The following is a 25122-nucleotide window of genomic DNA, read 5'->3' as shown; positions in this document are numbered from 1 at the left end:
GGATGCTCATGATATCTGACCCCTAGGAAAACAGCCCCCTCTGGCTTCTTTCCATCTCCCTCCTCCAATCGATACCAACCAACCAAACAAACAAACAAATAAAGTGTTTGCACCCTAAGTCCTTTAATATCTGAGTTTCTTGGGAAGTAGTGGAGACTTCACGCTCTTCCAGGCTAAAGATCTAGTGATTTGGCTTCAAGACAGTTTCCTTGATATTTAGAGACACTGGAACAGAGAAGCCTGGGCAATAGAGGGGTGAGAGAGAGGGGATGCTAAGAAGGGTGGAAAATAAGTTTTCCTGAGGGGCACTTGAGAGGCAGGATGGAAATCCCTTAGTAAATGCCTTGACGTGCAGGGAGGACGAAAGCCTTTAATACCCATTTTGCACTCTTGCAGATGGCCTAACAAAAACGTGTGAATCCCAGAGATCATCTTTTGATCTCTGAAGAGTTGGTGCTCAGTAAATCAGGTGACCACAATTAAATCAGAATTACAGTATAGATCCTGCTAAAACTCAAATGAGCCCATTCACTGCCTGCAATATTAACCATTAACTAAAAATTTAATTAATGATGTACTAGCCTTTCCAGATTTTGGAAGAACTTACTGGAAAATGGTTTAGATGAACTAGGTCTATTTAAAAGGATGGTTTAACTCATTCCTGTGTCTCAAACGGATTGCCCTGTAGCAAACAGAGGTAAAACCAAATCATTCCATAGACTGCAGGCATGGGAGTTCTCTGACATTTGGGATATTTTATTATCTGCAGTGTGCAAGGTATGATTTTCAAAGTCTTTGGTGGCAGGATCACAAAGCCCACATCGTGATTGTGCTAGTTCAGAGAAAGGTACATATGAATATAAAAATGAGGCTTAACAAATATCCACTTAATGAAGACAGGTGGAGTAATTGTCCACCATGATGAAGAAAAAAGGTTTTTTATAAATAAAAAATGAATTCGTCTAAACATTATCTATGGAGATTTTAAACACTTTATAATTTATTCTGGCAATATACATATTTTAAGTATTCTGGAGGCACAGCCCTAAAAAGAAATTGTGGTAGTGCTGGATTTTTACCTTTTGCAAACACTGAAAGGCAGCACTGAAAGGAACTTTACATGTTCCTCTCTTAGAAGAGCTTATATTTCTCTAGAATTACTTACGGTGAAACTTCAAAAAAATCAGGAGAGTGTATTTTTACTTGGTTTGCCACAATTAGATCTCACAATTCTGCAATGCTGTACTGTAACGGAAGTTATGAGCTTCAGCATGCAAGGTCAAAGGCAAATACTTGTAGTCACAAAGTTTCCCATCTATGAGATGCCAAGTATAGTAAAGTTTTAGGATTTTAATACATAAACTTTCATCAATCCCTTTTGAAAACAAATTGAGGTTTGATGATAATTTTTTGTATATAAAAGAACTACCAGTGGTCATTTATGAATGTGTTGGAATTTATAACAGATTTTTCAGACTACAATTTTTTAAATTTAGTTTTGAGCACTTAAGTATGACCTGCTTGTCTGGCAATGTTTTCATGAGTTTTGTTTTATTTCATTTTTTATCTCTAGCTTTAAGAAAATTGGTTATTCTGAAGCAAATTGAAGAGGAATATTTTTTATCTACTAGTTCACCCACATACAGTGTTTGTGCTCCCCAGAAATGATTTCACAACTTTTAAATATTTTTTTAAAGGCAATTTGTTTCCTTTTTAAGTTACTTTGCTTTCTTTAAAATGTCAATTTATTTTTAGTTAGTGACACTTAGTTTTACTTAATTGGCTATGCCTTCATCACTTAAAAACCTATTTCTTTCATATTTGAGAAGCTTTTACTTCATTTTAACATAACTTTGATAGCTCTGTGATGCTCTAGTGCCATCATTTAGTCCAATTTCTGCCATTAAAATTGAAGCTGTAGGGAAAATATGTGCAATTTCGATGAAAGTTCAGGAGCTATGCAGGAATCAATTTAACAAATCAAAAAGCAAATAATTTAGGAAGTTAACAAAATTACTTTAGTAATCCAGACTGAAAAAGTACTTAAGGCTAGATAAACATAGTCAATATATGAAGTATTGTTAAAGATTCTAATTTCTGGCTATTTTGTTTCAGACAGTTCATTTAGAGCCATCATTGCCTGATACACGTGTTTAGACCACACACTGTCTGGACCCTGATTCCATGTCCTCCAACCTCGGGAGTACAATCTGACTTTCCATGCAGATCCTACGCAGCAGAGAAACATGTTCCTGAGCAGACACCAGCAGTGCCTGACAATTACATTACATGCTATAAATTTATGTGTGGCTTGAGATTCTGGATATTTGTCAGTTTCTAGTGCATTCCATTAAGATGAACAAGGCCCCAGAATCCGAACATCACTGGTTAAAGAATAAATTGACTTTCTAGTCAAATGCTGGACCCTACCTAAGTACAAGCACCCATCAAGGTACTCCTTATAATCTTATTCCTGAATAATTTCTCTTCATCTACAAGGCATATTTAAAATACTCAATTACCAATCCTAGTCAGGGTATACAGCATGATAGTCATTCTTACCTATCGATGGCTCCGAATTGGTATTTGAGCATTTCCAACTTTGGAGGTTTTATCTTTTTGTTTTTGTCAGGCAGCAGAGAAGCATGTGTGGGTATATAAGTATTCACATATTCAGATATTTATTTAATAGTCTTATTGTGCCACAGTTCCAGGCACTAGAGCAGCTCTGGAGGTGGGGGTGCAGCAGTAAACAAGGCAGGCACGGCCTGATGCTGAGAACTCAGTCTATAGGGGTAACAAGCACTAGACACTAAATCACACAATTCATCATTAACTGCAAAGGTGAAGTGTTAACAGCCAAATGCATCTTCTCTGGGGAGTCACAGAAGGTTTCTCAGGAGAAGTGAGGTTTAGCTGAGATCTGAGAGAGAGTAGGATTTAACCAAATTAGGAATTGAAAAGACCAGCATGGCTTGCATAGGGGATAAGTAGGAAATGGACCCTGAAAAGGCAGGAATCAGATTGTGGTGAGCCCTGGTGTGCTGAATGGGGGAATCCAGTGTTCGTCCTAAGAGCCACTGCAGGGCTGCAAGGAGGATAAAGACACTTTTCATTTTCAGTTAAAAATTATTGCTCTGACTGACTAGGTGCAGTGGCTCATGCCTGTAATCCTGTCCCTTTGGGAGGCACAGGCAGGTGGATTGCTTGAACCCAGGAATTTGAGACAAGCCTCAGTAACATGGCAAAACCATGTCTCTACAAAAAATACAAAAAAAATAGCCAGGCGTGGTGGTGCACACCTGCAGTCCCAGCTACCCAGGAGGCTGAGGAGGGAGGATCCCCTGAGCCTAGGAGTTCCAGGCTGAAGTGAGCTGTGATATCACCATTCCAGCCTGGGCAATAGAGTGAGACCTTGTCTCAAATATATGTATATATATATATATATATATATATATATATATATTGCTCTGACTGCTTTGTGGAGGATAAACTGGAGCAGGCAAGAGTAGAGAAGGGAAAACAAGAGGCAGAAATTCTGACAAGAGGTGATGGTGACCCAGGCAAGGCCAATGGCAGTGTCTATAGATAGACAGGCTAGGGGAAAGAATTGCCAGGACCTGGTAATTGGCTATGGGGGAGATGGAGAGGCAGGTGGTAAGCCTGGCCCCCAGGGGCATGTCTCGAATAACTAAGCCGAAGGTAGAACTAGTCACTGGTACAGGAGTGAATGAGTTATGAGGGGTAGCACAGACATAACATATTTTTTTTCTTAAGATTTTTTTCCCTTTCCATGCTCATACTCTTGTTCTGAGAATGACTATGGAAAGGGATACTCAGGGGCATAAGTGACAGTGATTTGTGCCCCTGAACTGGAATGGGAAATAGTACTCAATAATGGTTGTCAATCAGATTCTGCGAAAGATGTGCCTTTAGTTTCAAAGAAGTAATTTATACACTAAGGCTTAAAAATAAATTATAAATTGTTAATCTAGCTGAATCCCAATAATAAAACAGGAATACCAAATTCATTTTAAAAGCATAACTTCAACCTAAGTGTCCATCAGTGGATGACTGGATAAAGAAAATATGGTATATATCAACAATGGAATACTATTCAGCCATAAAAAAGAATGAAATCATGTCTTCTGCAGCAACATGGATGGAACTGGAGGCCATGATCTTCAGTAAAACAAGTCAGGTACAGAAAGGCAAATATCACATGTTCTCACTTATATGTGGAAGATAAATAATGCATACACATGGATGCAGAGTGTGGAGTGCTAGACAATGGACACCGGAAAGGGAGAGGGGGGTGGGTGATGAGAAATTACTTAATGAGTACAATATATGCTATTTGGGTTATGGATATCCTAAAAGCTCTGACTTTACCACTACACAATCTATGTATATAACAAAATTATACTTGGACTCCGTATATTTATACAAATAAAAATAAATAAATAAATAAATAAATAAAGGCATACCCTCAGACTTAAATGAAATTAACCCATGAATTCTCAAAAGGGCTTTTCACCGGGGTATACTTTTTGAGCAGCCCCTTACCTTGACATACAAAGTCCCCTATGCCTGGCCCTACCCACTCTTAACCCCACCTCTAGTGAGTTCCTGCCTCATCCCCCAACACCCTAAAAGCTGCCTCTCATCTCCTAAGTTTTGCTCTGTTTTTCCCTTCACTTTCCATATCCTTTCTTCTCGTGTACCCACTTTCCAGGCTACCTCCTACTTATCCTTTAAGCTCTGCCTCAAAATCATTGGCTATGGAAAGCCTTAACTCCTTAATAACCCATCCAGGCTGGAGTGGGTGTTTCTCTTATTCTGTTGAAACTACAATTATTGCCCACAGGCCTGTCTCTCACCCTAGACTCCAACCTCTTTGTACTCCCAGGACAGAGTGTGGTACTCAGCACAGAGTAGTTGCTTAATACATGTTTAATTGAACTGAACTCAAACTGACCCCTCTAATGCAGAACTTCGGAGTGAACATCTTCTGCTCTACACTCCCACTGTAACTGTATCTCAGTCTGCACTCAAAGTTCTCTCTTTGTGCATCTCCACCTTCTCCACTGCCCCACTTGGCAGGTAGTTAGTTCTTAGAGGGATGTAAAGAGTCTGGGTTTTTCACCATTTGTATGCTACCCTTCCCTCTCCTCTACCACACAGCATCCTTGCCTGCATCTTGCACTTGGAAGATACACAATGACTGTTTATAGCCATGAATTGCCACGTGCACATGTGGCCGAGGTCCCTGCCCTGCTCGTCTTGAGAGGAATTTTGCCACCCCATTCAGGAATGCCATCACTAGGGATAACAACGCAGGTGAGCCCAGGCTCCTTGCCACTACAGCAGGCAGGCAGTCTTGTAACAACTTGTAAAGATCTTCTTCTTTTCTCCGTCTTGACTTTTCAACCAGAAAGTAGTCTTTTCCAAGAACAGTCTTTTCCAAAAGAGATGCTCACATCCTTGACTAGATTTGAAAGCTAACCTAACAGCCATTATGCATAATTCCCTAATCACCTCCTTTCTTCCTCATCTAATTGTGTTTATTCCAACCAGCATACAATCAAGATGCAATGCCTTTCAGCACAGGAGACAGTCTTTTCTAATTGCCAAGGAGAAGGGAAAATGTTATTTTCTTTTCTTTTTGCTTTTTCTTGTTTTTGAAATGAAGTCTCTCTCTGTTGCCCAAGCTGGAGTGCAGTAGCGTGATCTTGGCTCACTGCAGCCTCCGCCTCCCAGGTTCAAGCAATTCTCCTGCCTCAGCCTCCTGAGTAACTGGGATTATAGGTACACACCACCGTGCCTGGGTAATTTTTTGTATTTTTAGTAGAGACGGGGTTTTGCCATGTTGGCCAGGCTGGTCTTGAACTCCTGACCTCAGGTGATCTACCTGCCTTTGCCTCCCAAAGTGCTGGGATTGCAGGTGTGAGCCACCACGCCCGGCTGGAAAATGTTCTTTTGAAGAGAATTATTAACAAACAATCTCTGTATAGTGGCCATGAATGCATCTGAGCTCATGGGAAACCACTCTGGTCTTAAGGACTTTGTAAGTACCATTCCATGTGCCAGAACCTCTTCTTCTTCTTTTTTTGGAGACAGAGTCTCACTCTGTCACCCAGGCTGGATTATAATGGCACAATCTTGGCTCACTGCAACCTCCACCTACTGGGTTCAAGTGATTCTCATGCCTTAGCTTCCTGAATAGCTAGGACCACAGGCACACACCACAATACCCAGCTAATTTTATTGCATTTTAGTAGAGACAGGGTTTTACTATGTTGCCCAGGCTGGTCTTGAGCTCCTGAGATCAGGCAATCCGCTCGCCTCAGCCTCCCAAAGTGCTAGTATTACAGGCGTGAACCACAGTGCCCAGTCCCAGAACCTCTTCTTAAACACGTCCTCATTGCTCATTCATTCAGCTCTCCACTCACTCATCACCAGCTATTGCCATATGACACATGGCATACTTGCTTGGTTTGGGTGTTGTTTTATTTCCACCCCCTGACTGTAAGCTCTATGTAAACAGGGGGTTCATTTGATTTGCTGCTGTGTTCTCCTCAGAGTATTTGCTGAATAAATGGGTAAGTGAATAACACATATAATTTGAAAACTTCCTGAGTGGGAAGAACAAAACCCATGAAAAGAAATGGAGACGTTTTGCAAACATATGTGGAATCAGAATCTCACCTCTCTGATCCCTCACCTGGTTCTCTCTGATAAGTCATCTTATTTGAAATAGGTTATTCAGCTTGTGTCATAATTTGATCCACGGGGTAAAACAAGAAGTTGCTTGATGTTTTAGGTAAACTAAAGAATTATCCTCTCTTAATTCCTACCTCTCAGCCCTCAGCCCTCTACATTTAGAAAGCCATTATTCTGATGTAAATTAAGGATCATTTATATGCCATCAGGCATCTACAAGACATTTTGTTCTGTTAAAGGTTCAAGTACACACAGTGTGAAAAGCACTCAGGAAAGTCTGCCACATCATTATTTCTGTCTCCTCACACAGCACACTGAGCACCAGTTCTGAAGGGGAGCAGCTCCTAGGCTGCCTGTACCACCCAGCTCCCCATCGGCTGCAACTGCAGAGCACGCAGGCACCACTTGAAATGCCCAATTACCAGCAACTCATTTTGCGTCCCTTCTTTGGAACAAGTATGATCAAAATAAATGTCTTGCTATGGCAGAAGCCATCATTCTTCTGAGAGGGCTCAGCAGAAACTCATTAGCAGGTGTACGGACTGTGCTTCCACTGAGAGCTGCAATCCTGTCACCTGGCAGACCCGAAGTTGGGTGGAAGCCAGCTGAGGGTCCAGAGACCCAAAGTCTCAGCTGCCCCTAACCCTGGGCCTCTCCAGCCCCAGCCCACCTGCACCCATCCCCTCCCAGCAGAGCGGAGGCTGGGTCCTCCCACCTCTCTGAGAGAACCTCCTCTGCCTGGTACCTTGCTGTCTGTTTCTGGAGGCACTATACTTTTTAACACTAAGGCTTCAAACTCTTGCCAACAGTTTTGAACTTCAGAATGCTTAAGAATCACCTGGGGTTCTTTTTAAATTATAGGCTCCACCTTATTCCCAAATTCTGAATCAAGAAATGTAGAACAGGGCCTGATAATCTGTTTTTAAAAAGCCCTCCACTCTGCCCAGATGATTTTAATGCAGGGGTCCAAGGATCACACTTTGAAAAATATAGTTACATATTCACATGTGATGCCTCCTTCATTTTCTGTAACAAATGGAAAATAATTTTTAGTGATTTTTTTCCCATAAAAGCTCCCAAACCTACACTTGCCCATTACCCTCATTCATGCTCTATGGCCACACACCATGCCTATGGTTTCCAGTCTCCCCCCAGCCCAACTCAGCCCCCAAACTGGCACTAGATTTCCTCAAACCTCTACTCTGATTACATGTCTCCTCTTCACAGAATCCTTCAACAGCATCTCATCAATAATCATGTGTGAGTTCTTTATCCTTTAGCCTAGTATTCAAGGCACCAGAATTAGCATGTTGAGATCAAGGGCATGCTAAGGATAGGGACTGTCATAAAAAAGGTACCCTAGATGGTGACTGTCTTATCACTTGTTAATATAACAACAAAAAAGGAATTGAGGACATTAAACATGTTAAAAATTGCTGTGGATCAATAAAGCCCTGAGGTTCAGTATCTCTTGGCAAGAGACTTCTCGCTGCCTCCCCAGGCCCCATCAGCCTCCTACTCCTGCCAGATGAGGTGCCCAGGTGCTCACTGTGGAAGTACCACTCTTCAGTCACGACAGAGTTTGCATTCACAAAATCAAAATAAATATCAAAGTAAACACCAACGGAGAAGCCCATGGTGCGGAAGGGAAGAGAGGCAAGAAGGAAAGTAGGGCAGAGAACAGAGTGGCTGGGGTATAGTATGGGAAATGGGGAACCAGGAAGAAGAGGTACTAGGAGCCCATGAGGTTCCCGGCAGGAAGGGTGTGAGCATGCAAGAGGCAAGCCTCTAGCTCATTCCCCAGCCTTGCAGAGACTAGGGAACACATGGAGAGGACTAGAACCCATAGTCTTCTGTACTAGCCTCCTACCACAGGGAAAGGGATGGAGTGCTTCCTCTAAGATCAGGGACACTAAAAAGGCAGATGGGAATGTTTTCCTCCCTCTCTTCATTTCAATCAGAAAGCAACCCCGACAAGCAGGAGCCTTCCTCTCGATCTGCACCAGCTCAGCAGAGTCTCAACCTTGTGCTCTTTCTGGGCATCCACTCTGCCCAAAGAATCACCTATTATCTACTTGAAAAATATCTGACTGATTAGATTATCACCATCAAAAAACTTATTTGAGAACCTTAAAACTGTTAATTATGACCAAGGTCAGATGGATATTATTCAAGATATATGCTGCAAAGAATAGCATCAGTAATGCTAAGTTAACATAATTATGACTGTGAAAAATAAATGAGAATGGGTAGTGTCTGTTTTGGGGAAATTTGTGTTAGTAATAAATAGCTATAGAGAAAGCATATGGAAAAGGGTTTTGGGGTATGAGTAGGACTGTCTTCTTGAATCTTCCTGGACAGGTAGTTTGAGGATCAATCTCAGCTGTCAGCAGCTATATGATGTTAGGCAAGTCTCATCCTGTGGGACAAAGTAATTGATCAGGACACTTTGATCAGTGATACTCTAGCACTAAATTATAAACCACTCAAGGGCATGATCTGTGTCTTTTATTCCCATCACCCGTCATAGGGTATATGGCATAGTAGAGAGGCTAAGAGGATGGAGTTTGATATTAGGTGAACTTGGAATTCAATCCCTGATCTGCCACTAGCTGTATGACCTTAGGCAAGTGTACTTAACCTTTCTAAGCCTTAATTTCCCCATCAGAAAGATGAGAACAAAACTATCATCTGACTCACAGTGATGGAAGATTAAACAAAAGTCAAGTGAAGAGATTAGATATTCAATCATATTTACTCATAAAGGTGATGAATCCTGAGCTTTGAACAATATAACTTCCAAAGGCACATTTAATTCCAGTAACAAAATCTCAGGGTTGGAATCCAACCATCGCTCTGATATTTGAATCCCCTTCTCAATGTACCCATCAAGTAACCTGTTGCACACATGGTTCCCCCATGAGTGCATTCCTTGATCTAATGAAGTGCAGAATATGCCCTGACCATTTCCTTTTTAGATGTTTTAATCCTTCTTTCTTATAGGAAGAGTCAGTTTCTAGACCTGACATCATTCTGGTCACTTTTTTTTTTTTTAATAACTAATCCTTCTGAGAGCAACCTGAAGTGCTCATCTTCTATTATGCAAAACTGTCGACTGGATTATACAATGACCAAACTGTTTTAGTATGATTAAGGGACTATGGTCAATGGAGCTAGTAAAAGAGTGACTATTTGGAGTTTTTAGAAAACTACAGTCAAATTCCTTTGAGATAGTCTTTGGCAAACTACTGCTGACATAGTAAAAGCTGTAATTTTCCACCTGAGGCTTCAGAAAAACTGAGGGTACAATCTATTTGTAGTACAGGAACTATGGACTTTAAATGAATGTTAATTTTCATTAATTCAGAATGGAAATCACCAAACCAGATATATTCTGACATCACTGCCCTTCCCTAGTTCACCTGACCATACTGCTTAAAAACAAGACAGAGGAGCCTCAAATGTGTCACTGACCTACTTACACCAACAAGACCACTCCCTGCCCTTCCAACCTCACCTCCCATTATCGCTGCCAGGAGTAGGTGTCCAGTTAGACTTCCTCATCCTTGTGCCCTGCCTATAACTTAGTTCTCTGCTTTCTGGTCTTTCCCAAGAACATTACCCCCATCTCCCCTTCCTGTGCTCCAAGGACCGGTGCAAGCACACCCCAACAAGAGGGAACTCTCTGCCCTGACTCTAATAAGCTCATTGTTGTTTGGTTGTTTTTGGCTCTGAACATAGATAGCTACGTGACATTAATATATCCTTGGGTGTATGTGTCTACTCTCAAAGGCAGAGACCACAAACTTCTAGCACAAGGCTTTGCACACAGAAGGTGTGCCAAAACACTTTATAGATGTGTTTTTTCCTTTTTTCTTTTTTCTTTTTTGAGATGGAGTCTCACTCTGTCACCCAGGCTGGAATGCAGTAGCGTGATCTTGGCTCACTGCAACCTCTGCCTCCCAGGTTCAAGCAATTCTCCTGCCTCTGCCTTCTGAGTAGATGGGACTACAGGTGCGTGCCACCACACCTGTATAATTTTTGTATTTTTAGTAGAGATGGGGTTTCACCATGTTGGCCAGGCTGCTCTTGAACTCGTGACCTCAAGTGATCCTCCTGCCTCAGCCTCTCAAAGTGCTGGGATTACAGGTGTGAGCCACCATGCTCAGCCTCTGTCAACTGATATATTTTGTATTTGTTACAGAAAACTAAATTACTTTATAATTAAAAAATAGAAGTTGGGGGTGGGAGGGTTATAGTCACACTAAAAGACAAAAACATGGAATTATTTGATTTAAACAATCAGTGGAGATTATTCCTGTGTTTGTGTTTTATTTGCAGATCCTACCTACTGTTCTACCAAAGAGTGTGGTCTGTCTAGGATTTGCTATCAGATAGACTCATTCTTGCAAAAAATGGAGAGTGAGGAAGAAGGGGAGGTGGAACAAGGTGGCCTGCCTGCAGGGGATACTCTGAAAACAGTTGGTCTAGCTGAGAAAAGATAGAATGAAATTTGAATCTCCCAGAAAGAGCAAGAATCTAGTGATCTCTTGTTCTTCTCACCACAATTCAGGTGTATCTAGGCCTGGAAGTAGCCCTTTTACATACATGGAAGACAGAAGAGTTAGGGGAGAATAAAAAACAAAAGGTGCATTGGGTTTCCTTGCATCCAATACAGGAGCACCCAGATTCATAAAGCAAGTTCGCAGAGACCTACAAAGAGAGTTAGACTCCCACACAATAATAGTGGGAGACTTTAACACCCCACTATAAATATTAGACAGATCAACAAGACAGAAAATTAACAAGGATATCCATGACTTGAACTCAGCTCTGGACCAAGTGGACCTAATAGACATCTACACATCTCTCCACCCCAAATCAACAGAATATACATTCTTCTCAGGACCACATTGCACTTATTCTAAAATTGACCACATAATTGGAAGTAAAACACTCCTCAGCAAATGCAAAAGAACAGAAATAATAACAAGCAGTCTCTCAGACAACAGTCCAATCAAATTAGAACTCAGGATTAAGAAGCTCACTCAAAACCACACAACTACATGGGAACTGAGCAACCTGCTCCTGAATGACTACTGGGTAAATAATGAAATTAAGGCAGAAATAAAGAAGTTCTTTGAAACCAATGAGAACAAAGACACAACGTACCAGAATCTCTGGGACACAGCTAAAGCAGTGTTCAGAGGGAAATTTATAGCACTAAATGCCCACAGGAGAAAGCGGGAAAGATCTAAAATTGACACTGTAACATCACAATTAAAAGAACTAGAGAAGCAAGAGCAAACAAATTCAAAAGCTAGCAGAAGACAAGAAATAACTAAGATCAGAGAAGAACTGAAGGAGATCAAGACATGAAAAACCCTTCAAAAAATCAGTGAATCCAGGAGCTGATTTTTGAAAAGATTAACAAAATAGATAGATCACTAGCCAGACTAATAAAGAAAAAAAGAGAGAAGAATCAAATAGACACAATAAAAAATGATAAAGGGGATACTACCACTGATCCCACAGAAATATAAACTATTATCAGAGAATACTATAAATACCTCTATGCAAATAAACTAGAAAATCTAGAAGAAATGGATAAATTCCTGAACACATACACCCTCCCAAGACTAAAGAAGTTGAATCCCTGAATAGACCAATAACAAGTTCTCAAATTGAGGCAGTAATTAATAGTCTACCAACCAAAAAATGTCCAGGACCAGATGGATTCACAGCTGAATTCTACCAGAGATACAAAGAGGAGCTGATATCATTCCTTCCGAAACTATTCCAAACAATAGAAAAAGAGGGACTCCTCCCTAACTTATTTTATGAGGCCAGCATCATCCTGATACCAAAACCTGTTGGAAACACAACAAAAAAAGAAAATTTCAGGCCAATATCCCTGATGAACATCGATGCAAAAATCCTCAATAAAATACTGGCCAAACAAATCCAGCAGCACATCCAAAAGCTTATCCACCATGATCAAGTCAGCTCCATCCCTGGGATGCAAGGCTGGTTCAACATACGCAAATCAATAAACATAATCCATCACATAAACAGAATCAATGACAAAAACCACATGATATCTCAATAGAGGCAGAAAAGGCCTTTGATAAAATTCAACACCCCTTCATGCTAAAAACTCTCAATAAACTAGGTATCTCAAAATAATAAAAGCTATTTATGACAAACCCACAGCCAATATCATACTGACTGGGCAAAAGCTAGAAGCATTCCCGTTGAAAATCGGCACAAGACAAAGATGACCTCTCTCACCACTCTTATTCAGCATAGTATTGGAAGTTCTGGCCAGGGCAATCAGGCAAGAGAAAAAAATAAAGGGTATTCAAATAGGAAAAGAGGAAGTCAAATTGTCTTTGTTTGCAGATGACATGATTGTACATTTAGAAAACCCCAACATCTCGGCCCAAAATCTTAAGCTGATAAGCAACTTCAGCAAAGTCTCAAGATACAAAATCAATGCAATTGATTTTTTGCACAATTCTGGAATGTGCAAAAATCACACGCATTCTTATAAACCAATAATAGAGAGCCAAATCATGAGTGAAATCCCACTCACAATTGCTACAAAGAGAATAAAATACCTACGTATAAAACTACAAGGGGTGTGAAGGACCTCTTCAAGGACAACTACAAACCACTGCTGAAGGAAACAAGAGGACACAAATAAATGGAAAAAGATTTCATGCTCATGGATTTACAAACAAGAAAGTGATGAACTGACAGGGTCTTAATTTCAGAAAGGCTCTCATTTTTAAAAGCATGATGCAGAACAACCACAGGTGTGGTTTTATACTTTTTCTTAGCTTTAGTTTAGAGTGGCCACAGAAAAGTCAGATTACAGCAGTTCCCTGATAGTTGGAGTCTGGAATGCCACCCTCCCCTTGGGGAGGCCTTTCACACACCCTCCTTGCAGCCCCTCTGCAGCTCTCCAGGACAACAGCTATAAAATCAGCAAGAGGGTAAAGAGGACACCATGGATATTGCACAATTCATGGCCCAGATCATCTCTGAGAGTAATGGAGAGTTCACTGAAATAGCAACGCCTCTCCTTTGTGCCTTCAGAGGCTGGTACCTCACTCTGTCTCAATCATAGACTGCCTCCTGTGCTCTCCTGTGCTCAGGAGTGATATATTTATCAGGATAGCTCCAGATGGCAGGAGTAGGCAACTGATTCACTTGCTTCTCCACTCCCAGCAGGCCCCACAAGGGCTTCAGAACTGCAGCCAGCACATCAGTAGTGCCCATTTCTCCTGGGACTGAGGTGTTGCCTCTGATAACTCAATTGATGCTCCAGTCAGAAGAGGACTCTGCAAGGGGAGTTATGGCAGCCCAAGAAGTGGGGACATGCTCGAAGGCCCATCTGTTCCTGGGACTGATTGCACAGTGACTATCCCCCTATTCAGAGAGTGTCACAGTCAGTGATAAGAATGCTCAACTCTTCCTCCACTCTGCCTGACTACTTCAGGCACCCAGCACCAGAGGCCCCTCTAATGACACCTGTGAAGGGAACAAATATCCCAAAGACATGTACAGTTGGCTCTCAATTTTCCATGTGTATTTCACTACACTGGAAATATACAATGGATTACATTGTATTATATAATACAGTAGATAAATTAGATTATACTTGGATTATACCTGGTTGATACCACAAAAGAATGAAAGAAGACTGAATTGTTATTTTATATGTATAATCCTGGAGTTACACAGTAGCCACAGAAAAGTCAAACAGGTGTTTGAACACAAGTGCGTCCACCCCAGCAGCTCCTCTGCAGCTCTGCAGAGCCCATCCTAGGACAACTAAGCCCATCCTTATTTCTCCTATGGTGAACTAAGAGGGAGATGACAGTGAGCCTGGATCTCAGTCCCCATCTCCCAGCCAGCTCCCCCTGCGCTAGTATATTAGTCCTCCAGCAAAGATCCCAGGGTCCTCTGGAAGACAGAAACAGAGAAAGTACAAGGAGAAAAGAATGGGTTATTTCATCTGAAAGGGCATTTGTAGCAAGACTGTCCTTTTGCGGTCAGAAACATAACCATTTCTTTATTATTAGTGGTAAAGGAAAAAGCCACAACTGATGTCATAATACAAAAAAAAAAAAAAAAAACTACATAAAGTCAGGAATAACCTGTAATCATGAAACATACACTGAACAACAGCCCAGGTTTTAAATCTGATTTTCCTGGTCCAACCTTGTCAAGGAATCCTCTGAAGGTCCCTGAACCCCACTTCACCTTCACTCTGGCAGGCCACCTGCATCCCAGATGGACCATATGTGGGGTCCAAGCCTGACAGTGCTTGGATAACCCCCCACCCCCGAGCTGTCTAGTAATCATTGCCTGAGTGTGGGTCAAGCTCACCAAAAGAAAAATGTGCCATATTGGCCCTAATCCTAACCCATACTGACACTTTGGGAGGCCGAGGCGGGCGGGTCACCTGAAGTCAAGAGTTCAAGACCAGCCTGGCCAACATGGTGAAACCCCGTCTCCACCAAGAATACAAAAATTAGCTGGGTGTGATGGCACATGCCATTAATCCCAGCTACTTGGGAGGCTGAGGAACAAGAATCACTTGAACCCAGAAAGTGGAGATTGCAGTGAGCCAAGATCACACCACTATACTCCAGCCCAGGCAGCAGAGCGAGACTCTGTCTCCAAAAAACAAAACAAAACAAAAGAAAAATGTGCCACATGACTACGAGGAATTACAGTTCCTGAGACTGAGTCTCCCTTTCCAATATCATGTGTTGAGAAGGCCAGTCTATAAAGTCACTTAGGCAAGAAACATGCAATTCACAGGTCGTTTTTGTTTTGTGTTTTGGTAGGGTTCTGTGGAGCAGTTGAGAGCTGAATTTCATTTTTCCTTCCATAAATCTGGGCTCTCCTAAGCCTGATCACCTAGGTCAGGGACTTGAGCTTGGTCTGCCTCCTAGAATGGATAATGGACACCGGCGCTCAGAGCCTGTTACCTGCTGTACATCCTGCTGGAAGACGCAGAGCTGCAGCCGCTGGTGGAGCCGCACCTTGCGGTGCTGCCAGATGCTCTCCAGCCGTCGCTGGTGATGTAACACCTCATGCACCACGTCCAGCACCTGGTGCACTGCCTTGGAGTAGTTGGCTGTGGCTGTGAGGGATTCAGAGTTCCCAGGGCTCAGGGGCCGCTGTAGCACATCTAGTAGTGCTTTGCCATCCTGGCTGACCTGCAGGAATGACAGAAGTTTAAGTTAAGGGAAAAGGGTGATAGGCAGGGCACAGAGAGAAGCAGGAAGTGTCTGCCTGAGGGTCCCTGACTAGGCCTTCTGAGAATCTCAGGCATTCCATACCCAGACACCTAGCCAGCCAGAGCTGCCATGGAGCCCATCCTCCAGCCTGGTGGAGGGCAGAGCAGCTAGAATCCCCCGATGTGGGAGTTGCTGGAGTGCTGGCCAGTTGTCTGTGAGACTCTCTTCCCTCCTGAATTTCAGCTGTGAGGGCAGAGACACTGCCTACTTGCTGCTCTCTCCCCAATGCCCAAAATGGTGCCTGGCACACAGTAGGCACTTGGTAAATTTTTGTTTGTTTGTTTTTGAGACAAAGTCTTGCTCTTGTCCCCAGGCTGGAATGCAATCAATGGTGCGATCTCGGCTCACTGCAACCTCTGCCTCCCGGGTTCAAGTCATACTCCTGCCTCAGCCTCCTGAGTAGCTGGGATTACAGGGGTCTGCCACCATGCCTGGCTAATTTCTGTATTTTTAGTAGAGATGGGGTTTCACCATGTTGGCCAGGCTGGTCTCAAACTCCTAACCTCAGGTGATCCGCCCACCTCAGCCTCCCAAAGTGCTTGGATTACAGGCGTGAGCCACTACGCCCAGGCTTGGTAAATATTTTAACTGACTCACACCAGGTCAGACAGCATAACTTCATTTCAGAAATGAAGTCAATGTAAGTTCCCACCATAATCCTCTCCTCTTCTTTCTTTCCCAAATTCCTCTATCTGGCTCTAAAATTCTAGATGTGTGACAAGAGGCAAGTTATTTAACCTCCTTGGTCCTCAGTTTTCTTGTCTGTAAAGAAGGGATATTTATGTACATATTTCATAAAGTCACAGTGAGGACTAAATGAGTTAACACACATACAGTATTTAGAATAGAGCCTGACAAGTGATACTGGCTACCAATTTTATCTTCATCATCATCACCATTGATATGGTTTGTCTGTGTCCCCATTTAAATCTCATCTTGAATTGTAGTTCCCATAATCACCACGTGTTGTGGGAGGGACCTGGTGGGAGGTAACTGAATCATGCAGGTGGGTTTTTCCCGCGCTGTTCTCATGTTAGTGAATAAATCTCATGAGATCTGATGGTTTTATAAAAGGGCAGTTCCCCTGCACTCACTCTCTTGACTGCCACCATGTAAGACATGCCTTTGCTCCTCATTCCCTTTCTGCCATGATTGTGAGGCCTCCATGGCCATGTGAAACCGTGAGTGCATCAAACCTCTTTTTTTTTTCTTTTTTTATAAATTACCCAGTCTCAGGTATGTCTTTATTAGTGGCATGAGAACAGACTAATACAACCATCATCAGCATCATCTCTTTCTCATCCTCTTTATTTCCTTGTCATTTTATTTCTTTTGTCTTTATCCTTTAAAATACTTTGCTCTCGCTCTATACGAGCCCCTTCTTTCTCCTGAAAAGCAGTACAATCTTCATTTTTCTAGAATACGCAGAGAAAGGCTGGGACACTTAGACAGTGGACACACCATCCACATTCCTGGGTTCCCCAACACTCGCCCACAGTCTGAGAAAAGTGGGATGACACTCTCTGCCATTCTTCTCATTGGAGTTCTGGCACAATCATGGGCATCAATAATTCTGGAAAATGACATCATACAATCAACACCTGTGGCCCTCCTGTGCTTGACAAAGTACCCAACAGAACATGCATCTTTCCAATTTAAAACAGGGATGACTGGGAATTGATAGAAATTTTGAGTCTCCAAATTTGGTTAGCAACTAAATCAAAGTTGGCTTGGCGTCTTCCCCAAAAGAAGGCTTTTGGAGATGAAAATGGTCTTTTATCTCACCAGCAAGGTAGGGAATGAGGTGTGCTTCCATCTCCACACCTCTGATGACGAAGCTGTTTGCCGGGTTTGCATCCTCCCCTCACCCCTCCTTTGGTCCCTGATAATACCTTGGATGAGGGTCCAGGAATACAGAATCAGCTGTTACTCCTGCCATGGGGCCACAGAAATGCTTTCAGGGCAGGGTGGTTAGGAGGGGTGCTGGGATAGAGTGCAGCAGAGGCCAGGAGAGGAAATCACCACCACTCACCCAATCCCACCATCCCCATCTCCCATAATTGACTGCCAGGGGAGTGGGGTGGGGGAAGTAGCTTATAAATAATGCAGAGGTGATGCCCACCAGAGACATGAGTAAGACAAATATCCTATAGTGAAACCCAGGAGAGCTCTCTTCTTGGAATTCTGAGCAAATGCTGTCTTTTGGCACCATGCTATGTCCAGGGTAGGGCGGTTAGAGATGGAGGCCCAAGTCCTAGAAATCCACCCCGCATGAGCTCTAATCCTCTGCCTCAGTCTCTACATCTGTAGGAAGCATGGACAGCTCACTGGCCTCTGAAGTGGGCTTGGAGGGAAGGTATAAGCCTCACAATGCTAGGGGCTGATAATTAATTGAGAGAAATATTGTGTCTATATGTATAATTACACCCACACCTCACATATGTGGAAGTATATTAATCTCATTTGTACTCTCTATATTTGTATTTTGCAAGGAGTAAATTTAAAGATTCTTGACCCCCGGGCAGAGGCACAGTTCTGTTATAAGACAGAAAGCTTTGAGCCATATGGATCAGAGCTGATGAGATCAGATTTGGCTTGTAAGTCCTTCGTTGTGCCTTCTACAATGACAGAATACATTACCATTTTTTAGTATTCATTACTGTCAGACACTGGGCCAAGTGCATTACATACATTACCTTCATTTTATTTTTTCAAATTTTTTGTTGGGTACAATGATTGATTGATTGATTTAAATAGTTCTGGGGAACAGGTGGTGTTTGGTTAGTCCCCACTTAAAAGTGAGAATATGCCATACTTGGTTTTCCATTCCTGAGTTACTTCACTTAGAAGTAACTCCATCCAGATTGCTGTGAATGCCACTATTTTGTTCCTTTTTATGGCTGAGTAGTATTCCATGGTGTATTTATACCACATTTTCTTTATCCATTCATTGGCTGATAGATATTTAGGCTGGTTCCATATTTTTGCAATTGTGAATTGTCATGCATTACCTTTATAACCTCAACACTATCCTATGAGGCAGGTGTTACCACTTTGATTTCACAGATGAAACGAGGCTCAAAGTGGTTAAGTAACTTGCCTGAGGTCACACAGCTAGTAAATAGGAGAGCCAGGATTCAAACTCAGTTTGACTGTGGCAAAAACCCTTACTCTTACCTAGAAGCCATTAGTTCTTAGACTTCAATGTGCATCAAACTCACCTAGAGTAATAGTTATTAAATGTAGTTTCCAGGTCTCACTTCTTGACATTCTGTTTCCTGGGGTGGGACCCAGGAATCTGTATCAGGTGAGTCTGATGCAGGTGGTCCAGGAACCCATTTTAATACTCCTCTAACTAATGCTGCCCAGAGGAAACACATGGGTTGGATGTGAATTCACTTCTTCTCCTCATCCAGCTTCGTTAATCAGCCCATCTCTCTCCATCCCTCAGTCCCTTTCCTCAGAATTCATGCCAGTTAGCAAACATACTAACTTGTGTGTATCTACACAGATATACCTATGTAGCTGTTTCCCTTTACTTTGAGAGGACTGTCAAGAGGTTTTTTCCCTTTCTTAACTTTACAGTAACCCCCTGCCTTTGATTTTTCAATGGAAGAGTCTTTGTCCTTCATATTTATGGAAGCTTCTTACTCCTGCAAACACTTATCTCCACCCCGTGTGTTTTCCTCTGGATCTTCTAGTGAGAAAATTAATCTTTTTTTGATGAGCTGCTTCATAAAAAAGGTGGCAGGGCTAGTGTGTACATCTCCATTCACCAACCAGAAAGCAAACTCCAGAGAAGCACAGCTTCACTTTCTTATATTCCTCCCCCAAGAGGAGAAAGTCCAATCTTCACACACAGGATGAGGCAGGTGTATGGGGTGTGTGCGTGTGTGTGTGTGAGAGAGAGAATGAATGTGAGTGCACCAAGGTGGTGCCTAATAATGGCCCCAATTTTTTCTGCTTCCTGGCTGGAGACACCATAGTTCTTAGATCAAGGTTCCTAAAGATGTCACCAAAAAAAGAAAAACAGCCTCTCTTCTTCTTAGTCCCACCCAGGCTATTTCACAGTGCACAGGCCAGTGCCCTCGTCACCCACCCACATGCAGACATGCCCAAGAACCATGGTTGCCCTGCTCCATTCTCACCTCTGTGTAGGCTTGGGTCACCTGCTCATACAAGGTCTGGTGGTGGTGGATTGCCAGCTCTAGGTCCTGCATCTCAGATGGCAGACCACCTTCACTGCACATCTTGCACCAGGCGTCCACTCCCGACAGGAACTGGAAGGAGATGCAGGGTGGGTCAGTGGGGGAGCACTGGGGGTGGGGAGTTGGGTGGATTATGGAGACAGGGTCAGATACCTTGGGAAGAAACATCAGGACTTCTGAAAGCCTTCAGAGACCACTGTAGAGGGTAGAGTTTTTTAATTCTACAAACACTAACTCCTAGTAAGAAATCAGACCCAGGCACCCATTTAGGAAGTATAGTCTCCACAAAATTGACTACTATGAAACTGTAGGGGGCAGGTGAATCATCAGATGTTCAATAGGTTATAGCTACACACTAACTGTAATGTCCAGGTATGGAAACAGCTCACCACATTCCACAGATACATTAGAGCTTCTTGCCCCATGCACACTCACAGGCATACGTGAGGGGCTGTGTGTAATGTAAGGAGATGTTCCACACCTGTGCTTTACAGTGTGTACATCCAGTTGTGAAGACAAGCAAAAAACACCTTACACAGACCACCAGGAACCCCAGGAAACTTGCAGAGACCATCCCATATGGGATGGAGACTGCCCTCAACAGGTCTCCCACTGTTGGGTCAGTCCCCTGAAGGGTGGAAATGAGAGAGGCAGTCTAGGGGGACAGGCTGTGCTACACCTACTGCATCCTGGGTTGTGATATATAGACATAGATCTTGACAGACATCAAATTATTTAAAAATTAAAATTAACAACTGTGGAAGACTATGGGTCTTCACGCACAAAGGGTAAGCTAACTGAAATCACTCAGATTTAGTGGGTGGAAAAATGCACCTTTAAAATGCAAATAATTCACCCAACAGTCTGGAATGGTTCTGTCTGTGATTCCTCTCGCCTGGATGCACAGCTCCATTTAAATTAATTGCCTAAATACCTTTTTATCCCATTGCCAAGAACAGCCCATATGAGGATAATAAAGAGCTGCCTAAATAAATGCATGAAAAAAATAACTTTGAGTCATTTTTCCCCAGTTAAAAAGAAGCATGGTTTATGAATGTCCCTGAAGGACTAGTAATACCTGCAGAAATTGCATTAAAAAATAGATACAAATAAAATTGCTTCTGATCCAAACCAGTCCAGTCAGGAAACATGAAATAAACATGCACTTCTCCAGTTTTCTCAGTTCTGGTACTGCAACCATTTGCGTTCTAGTTTTGCTGTCACTGTCAGCTTTCAGTCCCTGGCCTGTTGATTGTTGTGGTTGACTTTTCATTCTGTACATTTTGTAACACATTAGACCATTTCTTAGCAATCCTGGAAGAGTGCCAGGTGCCATCCAGTATCGGATCATATAATATGTACATGCTGAAATCTCAGAAGCTTCTTTGCTCCACCAATAACTACAAATGACCCTGTAAGCAACTTGACATTCTTGTGTCAGTCATGGGGAGAACACTCCTTCAAGGCTCTTGGGATTTCTCTGCAATATTCTAACAGGTGGCCTGTAGCATATCCCACAAAATGATCACCTCAAGGAGATAATGCCAGAGAGACAAAGAGAGAAGCAGTTGGGTCTTCCTTACCAATCCAGGCAAACCTTGAATAAAGTATGTAAGTGATAAGGTTGAAGAGATAACAGGAGATTGGACATCAATATTCTCATGGCCCTAAGAATGAACCAGTCACTATCAGTCACTACCACCAACAACCTTAACAACAGCGACAAAAAGATACGGCTAAATCCCTCTCAAAGTATAGGGTTGTGCTTGACACAAGTATTATTTCAGTCTTTGGGAAGTTCTCAGGTGGAAATAGACACAAATGGAGGAAATAAAAAGATACTAGGATAGTATGCTGTGCAAATACCCATAGTAGTAATGTCCGCTGTTTAGTAAGCACACGAGGCACCTTACATATTCCATCTCTCGTGTTGTATCTTTAGCATAGCCCTGTGCCATTTATGATTAGCTCCACGTTACGGAAGAGGAAACAAGCTCAGAATGGTGACGTGACTTGCCTAAGGGTGAATGAATAGTGGACCTGGGATCAGAATCCATGTGTCTTGCCTCAAAGTCTAGACTCTTAATTATGCCATGTTGCTTTCCACGCTAGAGAGTGTAACAGAGGGAGAAATTTAAGGTGTGACCAGGTGTCTGACTCTCCTTGGCCTATGTTACCCAAATGTGATGCAAAGAAAGAAATGTAGAGGTTAAGACCACAGGCCTAGTGTTAAGCACACCTGAGGTGATAGCCTATCTACTCATAGATTGTGTGATTTTAGCAGTGGTGTGTTAGAAAATGTTTAAATAACCAGCATATATATATGTATGTGTGTATATGACTATATATTACACATACACAGGTAAGTGCATTTACAAATTCTACTGATACAAAGAATGTATAACACACAATTTACAGAGAACAATAGCATATACAATACTCTGTATTGTATATTTAATGTAGGCAGTTGATTCTCACAGGATGCTTTTGACCTATGGTTGCAACTGACAAACATGTATAGTTCTGACACACATGCTGGTTGATATTTTCACTATGTTAAGGAGTGAGACAAAGGTGAAAAGCACCTGAATACTATGCCAGAACATCTCTTGTTCATCAAGGATGTCAGCAACTTCTTTGCTGAACCAAATAACAGTTTTTGAATATTGGAAGAATATTTCCTGGATTTTTGTTTGTTATTCACAATGTAACAGCTATACACAGGACACATTTTTAAGTTTAGTCTGCATTTTCAAACACTTTCTCCCTCATTTTCTTAAGACTCTAGGCAACAATAAAGCAATAAATCAATCCCTGGTTTGTAACATCTGATAATTTCTATAATATGAAACTCCTACCATGGTGTATTTTAAGCTACCAATGTGACATCACCAACAGAGGTGATCCATACATAGCCGACAATTGTATGGTATTTCCACCACAGAAAAAATAAATACATAAAAATGATTTCAAGAACATAGGTAATAACAATATGTTGTAAAATAATCAGGAAGTGATGAATTTTGAGTATTTATTAACTTTGCTTTTAACATAACATATTTAATTATAAACCTATATAATGAAGCAATAGCTAGAATGTGACAACCAGTTCTCAAAATTCCTGAAAATTTAACAACTGTCTCTCCATGAGCTGGTTCAAGACAGGCTCCAACACATCATGGGATCTTAGGCAGGCCAATCACTTAATCTCTCTGAGCTTCAGTGTTCCTCTTTGTAAAATGGGTTAGCAATGTCACTGGCCAATGCCTGGCCATTTAGTAAGTACAAGTAATTATTATCTTGACCCATTATATTATTTTATATTCCCATTATCCATAGCAAATGCTTCATGTAAAATTAGTTTCCCCTGCTCTCAGCACCTCAATGATCACTTTACATTCACCCCTTTGATCTGTGTTCAGAGAATGCACACTAAGCAGACAGTCCACATATGCACACATGCACATGCACCCACTACCAAGCAAAATGTAAAAAGGCTCTGGGTCCCCTCTTGTTTGTATGACAAGCAAAGTCACCAAGAGTTACCAATGTTTCTTTGTGCACACAGGGGCCATGAAAGTGGTAGAACATAGGTTATTGTTGCAATGACTCGGCAGGGTCTTCAGTGTTTCAAAAAGATAGGTGGAGCTCTCTATAGAGAGTGTGTGTGCTCCCATCCAGCCCTCCCCTGCCCATGCCCAACCCTTCCTACCAACAGCAGCTGCTGCAGGTTTCTGCACCTTACCTGCTCAGCCTTCTGGTGGAACACAGCAGACATGGCGAGGATGGTGCTGCGTTCATCCAGGGCAGCAGCGAAGCTCTTCCACTCCTGGTCCAGCTGGGTGGAGATCTGCTTGATTTGTTGTGAGGCATAATGGCCAGCCTCGGAGAGGCGGGAAGCCACGGACATGATGCGGTTGATGTTGACATAGGCATTCTGGAAAGAAAAGGAGAGTGCTTAGTGGGGCAGGCTCAAAAGACATCCATTGAGCACTTTTATGAGGTACATATTTGGGGAAGGGAGCTGCCCAAAACAAAAGTCTGAGAGAAGCTGGTACAGTCCATACTAGTGTATTTGTTTTTGGCCCAAGGGAAATCTTTTTCTACAATTCAATTTCAGGAGATAGCGGGACCTTTCATTGTGGGGAACCAGCATAGATTTTGTGCCAACTATTAATGCACTTTAATGCAGTCACTTTATATGGACTACTTTATGTAATCCTCACAACCATCTTATGAGGTCATTCCCAGGGATGGCACATAACTCTCAAGAGCGTTCTTTGGAAGTGATGGCTCAGATGAGGGCACAAGCTAAAGGAGGCAGAGACATGTCTCTTGCTCAGGGGAGAGCTGTACCCAGGACACTATTGCCATCTACATACAACAAACAGGGCAGAAGTACTCATCAAAGAGGGCAAAGGAGACACGGTAATTCCACATCTTCCTATCACCTAGCAAAGATGTCCCCACCTTCCTCCTACCTCCTTCAGCCCTGCCAAAAGAGCTGAGGCACTGGTCATCAAACAGGGTATAAATAAAGACAGCATTTGAAGCCACACACTTTTCCATGCTAATAATAAGGTCTGTGAAGCCCTTTCTTATCCCTGCTTGATTTAGGAAGATTTCCCCACCTGATCCCAAAAGGCATCTGTGGGTACCCCAAAAGGCATCAAGGAGGGGCTCTCTTGGCCCATTGTCTCTTGTCATCTTGTGTTTTGTTTACTTGTTTTGTTTACATTCATTCCCATCTTTACCTGCTAATTAAAAATTCATGAACATGTATGCTGTTTCCTATTAGGTCACTGAAAAATGCTCCAGGAAGGAACAAGACAAAAGAAAAACCCCACAAACATAAGACAGTAGTGATTATGGCT

General features: G+C 42.3%; 1 protein-coding gene across 25 annotated transcripts in view; it reads right to left on the bottom strand.

The window, feature by feature from the left end:
* The window catches only part of KALRN (kalirin RhoGEF kinase), a 700623-nt gene that overhangs the window by 380894 nt on the left and 294607 nt on the right, over window positions 1–25122 (bottom strand). For all 25 annotated transcript variants that reach the window (XM_054480931.2, XM_054480928.2, XM_054480929.2 and 22 more), the window contains exons 7-9: window positions 23994–24185; window positions 20189–20320; window positions 15729–15959 (exon numbers count right to left, since the gene is read on the bottom strand). In XM_054480931.2, the coding sequence (XP_054336906.1) occupies window positions 15729–15959; window positions 20189–20320; window positions 23994–24185 (555 nt within the window). The remainder of the gene's footprint in view (window positions 1–15728; window positions 15960–20188; window positions 20321–23993; window positions 24186–25122) is intronic.

This window comes from Pongo pygmaeus, chromosome 2, assembly GCF_028885625.2.
Source record: "Pongo pygmaeus isolate AG05252 chromosome 2, NHGRI_mPonPyg2-v2.0_pri, whole genome shotgun sequence".
Classification (NCBI taxonomy): domain Eukaryota; kingdom Metazoa; phylum Chordata; class Mammalia; order Primates; family Hominidae; genus Pongo; species Pongo pygmaeus.
Note: the sequence above shows the minus strand (reverse complement) of the source record. Positions and strands in the feature narration are given on the sequence as shown.